The sequence below is a fragment of the Mandrillus leucophaeus genome, unplaced genomic scaffold, assembly GCF_000951045.1.
Source record: "Mandrillus leucophaeus isolate KB7577 unplaced genomic scaffold, Mleu.le_1.0 Scaffold103, whole genome shotgun sequence".
NCBI lineage: Eukaryota > Metazoa > Chordata > Mammalia > Primates > Cercopithecidae > Mandrillus > Mandrillus leucophaeus.
The window spans coordinates 7,261,025-7,271,382 of NW_012098432.1; the positions used below are offsets into that span (position 1 = coordinate 7,261,025).

Below are 10,358 nucleotides of genomic sequence, written 5' to 3' on the forward strand. Positions count from 1 at the left end.
TAAATATAATGTATAAAAATATATATATTTTTTTTTTTTTTCTGATACTTACTGCCTCACAACATAAGTGCAAACTGACCTTCAAACTGAGCTTTAAGACAGCCAAGTATTTTGGCCCCAAGATACATCTTGCAAAATTCTTTATTTGAAAAAAATACCAAAAGTTCAAAGGTAGAAAAATTATATATAATCCCACTAATTTCAAAATATATATGTAAATTAAAGCTTCCCACCTCTCCCTTCTGATCTCTGTTAACAGCATGGTGGATATTCTTGCCAACTCCATTCTAGCAACCACCTTATGAACAGTGGTCTGGCAAGGGCTGTGCTGACAGTGTGACTAGCATCACCCAGCGTTGTTCTGAACACACTTATGCAACTCTTAGTGGCAACTCTATGATTACTTTTCCAAAGGGTTTGATGGTTTAATATGTCCATTTTGAAAAACTTTGTCATCCTTTAAAAAAATGTAAAGACATAAACACAGTAAACACTGGCATTGTAATGGCTATTACTTTGTCAAGTTGGTAGACAGCAGGGACAATGATAAGAGAAGAGAAGGGAGAAAAAAGAGAAGAGATGAGAAAAGACTGTGTAAGGACATACCCCGACTCATTTTGAAAGAAAATATGAAAGCAACATCGGGGACAGGTCTATATCTGAGAAGTGTATGAGATGCTTAACATTTTTTAAAAATTTATATTCATTATGCATTACTCATTGCATATTCTGACTAAGAATTATTTGCCAAGGCCTAGTTTACAGTGAAACAATGTTTTTTCACAGGATATATAATATTTTATGGGCAGCACTGAATTCAGTCTTTCTGGGTAGTTAGATGATATATATTTCCCAGCAGGAAAGAGTTATTAAATAAGAATGATGAATCAGTTGTGCTTCAGAAGTCCCACTGTAAAAATTACCAGTTTAAGTCTGAGCCTTGGGGATTAATGGGTGAGTGATTTAATGAAACCTGTAGTACCTAAGGGAAATAATCTCTCTATTCATACATTAAGTTAACCTGATTTTTCTTACCTTCAGCAACTAAGATGACCTGAAGGCTTGAGGAAAAACTCAAGTTTTCATGGAGTAAGCAAACTTAGCCCTTCCTATTTCTGGAAGCCCCTTAGTCTCCTCCCACTCTGTACTTTGCTCATGGTGTTCCTTCTACTTCCATTGTTATTGCAAATCCTGAAACTGCTCCCCCTCCTGGACAACCTGCATTTACCGTCAAAATTCAGGATCATAGATTAGTACCTGAAGAATAATCTTAATTAACTCCACCATCATCTCTACTACTATTCAGAATCAGTAGCTCACTCTCTTGGGTTGCTGAACCTTTAGTAATAACCTCTTGTTGATAAATTATTCCTCCTCACAGTATTTTCTTCTTCTTAAGGACGCAGAGAGTGTCCAGAGTCTCTGCATTTTCAATCTCCAGCAAAACATTGTACCTGGCAGATGAGAAGAGTCCAGAAATATTTGTGAATTTAATGTAACATAGGAAAATATGGAAACCCAGTGAGAGACGGTTTGCTTTAGAAACATACATGACAACCTCCATCCACTTATCTTTTCTTTCCTAATCTTAGGTTCAAGTGACCTTGATCCTTCAATGATATTGGACACAGGAGAGATCATTGATACAGGATCTGATTATGAAGATCAGGTAATTAAAATCTAAAAATAGTTCTTTATTTAAATGTTTTTAAGTTGAACCTTTGTTTTATGAAAATTTGAATTATAAAAACGCATTTTGTGAAATATATACAGATAACTGATAACATATTACGTGATAAATTACAGTAGTCTACAGCTTTCATTCACTAAGTTTGGCTTTTTGACACTCCCTTATCCAAAGATCCAAAACACAGTGAATTAAAGAAAGGTTTATCATCGAAAGTTAACATGGGATAGAAATGAGGTTCTCTTGCCCAAGAATTTGCCTGTGTCTCTATCCCTTCCCACTAATAAACTAATAATATTTACTGAGCATCAGCTACAGGTTCAGGGCTCTGCTATTTTATTGCTAACTGTATTAGTCCATTTTCAAGCTGCTGATAAAGACATACCAGAGACTGGGCAGTTTATAAAAGAAAGAGGTTTAATGGAGAACTCACAGTTCCACATGACTGGGGACACCTCACAATCATGGCGGAAGGCAAGGAGGAGCAAGTCACGTCTTACATGGATGGCAGCAGGCAAACGGAGAACTTGTGCAGGGAAACTCCTGATTTTGAAACCATGGGATCTTGTGAGACCCATTCAGTATCAGAACAGTATGGAAAAGACCCGCCCCCATGATTCAGTCATCTCCCACTGGCTCCCTCCCACAACTTGTGGGAATTATGAGAGCTACAAGATGAGATTTGGGTGGGGACACAGAGCCAAACCATATCACTAACCTGTGGAAGGGAATGATGACCGAGGAAAGCACAGCCAATAAGTTAAATACATTTTCTCTTTGAATAAAACTGAAGACTTTTTTCTGGGTCATTTTCCTCTCAGCAGAAGAACTCTCTCTGCTGCTATATTTTAATGAACCAAAATAGTTGGCAAATGAGCCAACCCCCTAATTAGGCTTTATTTTTAAAAAAGAAAAATATACAAAACTTTCTTCTGCCTCTCATCAGTGCTCCTCAGCAATGGCTAAAAGCCAAGTGAACATGTTCTTGGGGGAGGTTTTGTTCCCATCTTTAACTAATATTCATCACAAGTAAAGCAAACAGATCTGGCCAATGTCCCCATGTAATGGCTGGCTGTATATTTCATATACATATTCAGAAGCTATTTTCTTGAGTATAAAGTTCTTTCCTTATAGCACAAAGAAAGGAGATGATGTTGGCACGTGCTATAATAGCTACACATGTTTATAGTAATTTTTAACATCTATAAAGCACTTACTACATGCAAAATGTTGTGCCGAGTTTCTTATATTAACTCACCAATTCTTCACAACATCTCTAGAAAGTAGGAATTATTATCTCTATATCACAGACAAAAAAAGAGGGACTGGAAGAGTAATTTACCCAAGGTTATATAAATAGTTTCACAGTAGGGATGTGAATTTAGGGCACATTCTCTAGCATACTCAAGACTGGGCAATTTACAAAAGAAAGAGGTTGTACTGCCTCTGCCACAATGTACTGCTTTCCATCCTAGCCTCCAAAGACAGGCCATTCAATGATATGTATTTGGAGCCTTTTCAGTTGCGGACCCATAAGACCCCAGCAGAGGCTAATGTAAAACAACTACTTACAATCTAAAATTACAGACTGCACAAAGAAATGATCCACAACAAGGAAGTCAGCTAGTTAAAGAAATGGAAGACTCCACATCCCCAAGAACTAGAAAGAACAGAAAAATCTAAAAGAAATCATAGTATAAGGATATCCAAAATATTGAAACAGAAGATTAGAAGCCATGAAACAAATACATGAACAAATGGAAAAGAAGAAAGAAAAAGGGAAGAAACAGGCATTATAGGCACATACAAAAATATTGTCATTGAAATAGAAATTCAATTAACAGTTGAATAGTAGACTAGATGCAGCTAAAAAGGGACTTAATGATAGAGTAGAGGAAATTGCCATAGAATAAAACACAGAGCTAAATAGTTGTCAAATATGAGAAAGAACTTAGGAGACATCGAGGATAAAATGATTGGTTCAACATATTCTAAAAGGAATTCCAGAATGAGAGAATGGAGGGGATGGAGCCAAGGTTATATTTTAACAGATAATAGTTGAGAATTTTACAGAGATGAATAAGACAAGTCCCAGTTCCAAGATAGAAGGAACATATCCAGTCCTGAGCAGGATTTTTTTAAATCCTCATCTATTCTTTTTTCATTTAGTCATTCAACAAGTATTAATTGGACACCAACTGTGTAACAGTTTCTGTTTAGGCACTTAGAATATAATTACGTAAAACAAGCAAGGGCTGTTGTGGCAAGGAGTTAACATCAGAGTGGGGAAGACAGAGAGTAAACAATAAACATAGTAAATTAGTCAGTTTTCTAGACTGTCAGAGGTGATAAACTGTATGAGAAAAGAAAGTAGAACAGGGTAACGGGGTTAGGAATGCTGGGGGAGGAACAGATTACCGCATTAATCAGGATGGTCTGTATTAAATGGTATGCCCTCATTAAAGAGGTGAGATTTGAGCAGTGACTTAAAATATAACATAAATCATCAGAAGATGGAAGAGAAAACTAAAATATTAAAAGTGAAAATATAGTGTTACAGCTCTTTTAGAATTTGTCTAGCAGGTTTTCTAGTTTTTGCTGGAAAGCCCAGAAAAAAAAAATTCTTTTAAGAAACTAAAAAGTGAAAATGCAATTCCTATAAAGGAATGACAATTTTGTTTGCAGCAGATTAAATGAAACAAAAGCTTGCATTTATTTAGCACCTATTCTAAACCAGGAATGTGTTTTATGGTTTACATGCATTATTGCTGATCCTTACAATAACTCAGTAAGTAAGCTCTGTTAATCCCTAATTTACTGCCAAGGAAATTGAAGCTCACAAAAGTTAGCTGACTTCCCAAGACCATAAAGCTAGCAAGCTGTAGAGTCAGGAATCAAACTTTGATTTGCCTGGCACCAAAATCTATTCTCCACTTTCCCCACTCCAATAAAGCCGTTAACAAGATCGCTAGTAATCTTTTGCCAATTCCAGTTAACCCTTTTTAGTTATCTTTCTTGACCTTTGCTGCATTTGACACCGTATACTAGGGATCACCACACTTCTTCTGCAAAGGACCAGATAATGTAAATATTTTAGGCTTTGTGGGCCCATATGGTATTTGTTGCATCTACTCAAACTCTGCCATCGTTGAGCAAAAGCAGCCATAACAATATGTAAATGAATGTGGCTTTGTTGCAGTAAAACTTTATTTGTGGATACTGAAATTCAAATTCCATATAATTTTCATGTCATTTATTTTGACCATTTAAAAATGTAAAATTCATTCTTGCTGAAAGGTCGTATAAAAATAGGCAGCAGGGTGCCTTTGACTGCTGTCGTGAACCATTCCCCCATTCCTGACATTCTTTCCATTAACTTTCAATATTTCTAGAGCTTTTAATACTGGTCAGTGTACTTCATATTTATTACCTTATTTTATCCTCAGACAACTATATTATTATTATCCCAATTTTACTGATGAGGAATCTGAGGCACAGAGAAATTAAGAAGTTTACCCAAGGTCACACGGTTGACAAGAGGTAAAGCCAGGATTCAAAAGGTAGAGCTAGGATTCAAATCCAGCTGTGTGACTCCAGAGCCAAGAGCAGGAAAGATAGGCTAGTTTGTGCTGGTATAATTAATAAAACTCAAAATCTGAGAACTTTCCTTCCAGAGTTCCTTTTACATGTGACCTCCAAAGGGATAATGGATGGGAAGGAGAACTTGAGGAAGATTCACCTGCATTTAATTGCACATTACCTCATCTCACATTCAGTAGCAACCCTAGTCACTGGCTCTACCTAGTTGCAAAGAGGCTGAGAAATGGAGCTTATTTATGTGCCCAGGAAGGGAGAGATGGGCTTGGTGAGCACCAAGCCAGTCTCAGTCACAAAGCTTCTGCTCCTAACCACAGGCTGCGGCACCTGCCTCCATGTGATCCCTCCCTCTTAGTTCTCGCTTCATTCATTCTTGGTTTCCTTGCTGAACTCCTCTCCATCAGTCCATTATTTAACTGTGGACACTCGCCAGCATACTGATCATGGCCCCTTCTCTCCTAACTGCACATGTTCTCCTATGAGAGGCTCAGTCACAGCCATGGTTTTGACTTCACTTAGAGCTTCCTGGTGAGCTCCTGTTGCATATGTCTGACTACTAAGTAACACCAGTTGGATTTCCCATGTGCGTCTTGAATTCAACATGTCCAAAACCATGCTCACCATCTTCCCCCACAAAATCTGTTCTCCCTTCTGTTCTTCCTATTTCTGTGAATGATACCACCATTCTCCAGCTGCCCAAGCCAGACACAAGGGCGTCTTCCTAGCCTCCTTCCTTTCTCTCTCTTCCTACATCAGTTTGATCAGAAGCTACTCAGTTCTCCTCTGCAGGAGTTGCTGCTCCCACTCCACTGGACGTGCTTTGGTTCACACTCTCAGCCTTCCTCCCTGGGACCATGGGGCCAGCCTCCTAACCAGTCTCCTTCCCTCAGTCTGCTCACCCATCAAATTATCTTCCTGAAAGCACATACAATCATGGCATTCCATGGCTTAAAACTTTTCTTGGCTCTTCATCGATTTCAGAATTAAACTGGAATCTCTTAGAAGATTCATAGAAACTTTCAAATCTGAATATGACCCCTACATTTTTCTCCAAACTCATCCATTGCCAGTTATCAAAACACACTGACTGCTCCAGCCACACAAAGCCATTCTCAGTTCCCTCCAATGGATCATGTTTGCACAGTCCCTTTTCTCTATATGGAAGCTTCCCCAACCCTATTGCTTCTGTCTCATGTGACCTCTACTCATGCAACATCAGGACCAAGCTTCCCCTCTGGGAAACATTTCTCTTGTCACAGGATTGGTTCACCTTCTCAGGGGGCCCGTGATACTCTGTGGTGTAATGTTACCTTGCATTTCAGGTACTCTGTTCTGCTTTCTGTATCCTCAGTGCCTGCCATGGAGCCTGGCGTATGGCATACGCTCAATAAATGCCCATTTGTTTAAAGCCAAGAACATGAATTCCAGTTCTTCTACTTAATATGTGATGTTTTTATCTTACTGAGCCCCTTTTGAGCCTCAATTTTCCCTTCGAGAAAATGGTGGTGACAATCCCACTTAGAAGTACTGTTGACTGGGCACAGTGGCTCACGCCTGTAATCCCAGCACTTTGGGAGGCCAAGGCGGGTGGATCATGAGGCCAGGAGATCGAGACCATCCTGACTAACATGGTGAAACCCTGTCTCCACTAAAAATACAAAACAAAAACAAAAAATTAGCCGGGCATGGTGGAGGGCATCTGTAGTCCCAGCTACTCAGGAGGCTGAGGCAGGAGAATGGCGTGAACCCGGGAGGCAGAGCTTGCAGTGAGCCGAGATCACGCCACTGCACTCCCGCCTGGGAGACAGTGAGACTCCATCTCAAAAAAAAAAAAAGTACTGTTGTCAGAGGTAGGGAGTGCAGGGTACCTTGTACAGAACAAATGCTGCATAAATGTGAGTTCTCTACCCTCCCTCCTTCAAATATGACTGAACTTTTCAAGATAGCCTTCTATAGCTGACAGAGGCCACGACTTCTTCAACTAAGTGAATGCCAGTTGTCTGAGCACTTCTGATTCCCGGACCAGCATGTGAGGCACTTAGAAGTTGCTGCTCTATCCTAACAACCAGTAAAAAGCTGAACAACTGAAAAATAAACAGTCACTCTTAGATCTGTCAGAGAAGTGAGGTTACAGGACAAACCATTGCACCAAAGATTGGAGAGACAATCAGAGAATCACAGCTTACCCAAACAGAAACCCACAAGCAAAAACGTCTGTGGAAGCCTGTACCAGGGCTGGAAACACTGAACAGTGACAACAGCTGGAGGTTCAGTGTGGACAATATGAGAGTTAAAAATCCCAGAGAGATCCAGTCATGGGACCCCACACTTCTGTAAGTTTTACCTCCAGGATCTTTGCCAGGTCCTCGCAATGAATATCTGGAAAAATTCCCCTCAGTCTTCTGGCAGTGGGAGGAAAAACAAAAAAAAACATTTTGAAATATGCTAAGGCATTCTGTTCTTCTTAACAGGGCCTACCCTCAGAAGAAACTATTTTACCAGGGCCTAACATTCCTAGAGCAAGAGAAAATCCAACTCTAGCCCCCTCTAGCCATCTTGTCCCACCCAAAGGGAGAAGAAGTATCGAGAAGCACTGGTGAAGTTCACAGTCCAGGGCCACAGACTCACGAAAAAACTGAGACCTAATTATAGGACTGTAGAACAATTCCTCGGCCCCATACTTTATCACAGCATTACTAAAGGTTATTTACTATAGTTCCTTTTATTCAGTATATCATGTCCATCTGTCAAGGAAAAATTACAAGGTATGTCAAAAGGAAAAAACATTATTTGAATAGACTGACTAAGCATCAGAACCAGTCATATATGGCAGGAATGTGGGATTATCAGACCAGAAATATTTTATTTTATTTTTTAGAGACAGAGTTTTGCTCTGTTGCCCAGGTTGAAGTGCAGTGGCATGATCATAGCTCACTGCAGCCTTGAGCTCCTCAGCTCAAGCAATCCTCTTGTCTCAGCCTCTTGAGTAGCTAGGACTACAGATGTATACCACTATGCCTGGCTAATTTTATTTTTTGTGTAGATGAGTCTTGCTGTGTTGCCCAGGATGGGAATTTTTTTAAACTATGATTAATATGCCAAAGACTTTAATGATAAAAAGTAGACAACATGCAAGAACAAATGGATAAGGTAAGCAGAGAATGAAATTCTAACACAGAAGCAAAAAGAAACTCTACAGATCAAAAACACTGTAATAGAGATGAAGAATGCCTTTGATGGGTACATTTAATAGACTGCCCATGGCTGGGGAGAGAATCTCTGAGCTTCAGGATATGACAATAGAAACTTTCAAGACTGAAAAACAAAGGGAAAGACTGAAAAAACAGAACTGAATATCTGAGAAATGTAGGACAGCTACAAAAGATGTGACATATGCATAACGGGAATACCGGAAGGAAAAGAAAGAGAGTAATGAACAGAAGCAATATTTGAAGCAACATTAACTGAGAATTTCCCCTAGATTAATGAACAACACCAAACCACAGATCCAGGAATCTCAGAAAATACCAAGCAGGATAAATGCCCCCAAACAGAAGGCTTTTATATTCAAACTTCAGAAAATCAAAAATAGAGAAACAAATCTTGAAAGAAGCCAGATTTTAAAAATGCCTTACCTGTAGTAGAGCGAAGATCAAGATCATTTTTACTTTCTTTTCAGAAACTTTGCATGCAAGAAGAAAATGGAATAAAATATTTAAAGTGTTGAAAGGGGGGAATAAAGCACCAACCTAGAGTTCTGTACTCGACAAAGTTATCCTTCAAAAATAAAGGAGAAAGAGAGACTTTCTGAGATCAACAAAAATTGGAAGAAATTGTTGCCAGCACCTGCCTGGCAAGAAATGTTAAAAGAACTTCTTTAAAGAAAAGAAAAATGACATAGGGCCATGCGTGGTGGCTCACACCTGTAATCCCAGCATTTTGGGAGGCCGAGGCAGGCAGATTGCTTGAGGTCAGGAGTTTGAGACCAGCTTGGCCAACATGGTGAAACCCCATCTCTACTACAAATACAAAAAATGTTAGCCAGGTATGGTGGTGCACACCTGTAGTCCCAGCTACTCAGGAGGCTGAGGCAGGAGAATTGCTTGAACCCAGGAGGTGGAGGTTGCAGTCAGCCAAGATCATGCCACTGCACTCCAGCCCAGGCAATAGAGCAAGACTCCGTCTCAAGCAAAAAAAAGAAAAGAAAAGAAAAGAAAAATAACATACTTCAGAAACTCAAATCTATATAAAGAAAGGAAGAGCATGAGAGAATACATGAAGGTAAAATAAAGACATTTTTCTTACTCTTAATTGATCTAACAGATGAGTATGTTCAAAATAATAGCAACAATATATTTAATTATATATGCTTATGATTCTGTATGCATGTTTATGTATAAGTGAAATAAATGAGAGCAATGATACAGAGAACAGAAGGGAGGAATTAGGAATGTTTTGATATTACAAGGTACTTTCACTACCCATGAAGCAGTAGAGTGTTATTTGAAAGTGGACTTGAAATAGTTGCAAATGTTTATTGCAAATTCCAGGACAATCAATTAAAAAAGTGAGAAAAGAAGTATAAGTGGTGTGCTCATAAAAGAGAGAAAAAGACTCATAATGCTCAATTAAAACTATGAAAGGCAGAAAAAGTATGCAAGACAAAAATAGGAACAAAGAACAAAAGCAACAAATAGGAAACAGTAACAAATATGGTATATATTAATCCAAGTATATCAATAATCACTTTAAATTTCAGTGGTCTAAACACACCTATCAAATGACAGAGATTGTCAGAATGGATCAAAAAACAAGACTCCACTATATGTTGTCTACAAGAAACCCACTTTCAGTATAAACACACATATAGACTAAAAGTAAATAGAGAAAGATATACCATGAGTTGCTATGTTAATTTCAGAGAGAGCAGAATTTAGAGGAAAGAAAGTTATCAGAGATTTTTTAAAGCATTACATAATGATAAAGAGGTTAATTCTCTAAGACGACATAATAATTCTTAATATGTATGTGCCTAACAACTAAGCATCAAAACACATAAGGTAAAAACTAGTAG

The 10,358-nt window shown here is 38.6% G+C and overlaps 1 protein-coding gene across 2 annotated transcripts in view; it reads left to right on the forward strand.

Moving 5' to 3' along the window:
* Positions 1–1,797, forward strand: part of AK5 (adenylate kinase 5) — a 155,444-nt gene extending 153,647 nt beyond the window's left edge. For both annotated transcript variants that reach the window (XM_011977935.1, XM_011977942.1), the window contains exon 8: positions 1,593–1,797. In XM_011977935.1, coding sequence (XP_011833325.1) covers positions 1,593–1,684 — 92 coding nt within the window. In that variant the 3' untranslated portion in view covers positions 1,685–1,797. The remainder of the gene's footprint in view (positions 1–1,592) is intronic.
* The last annotated feature ends 8,561 nt before the right edge of the window (positions 1,798–10,358 follow it).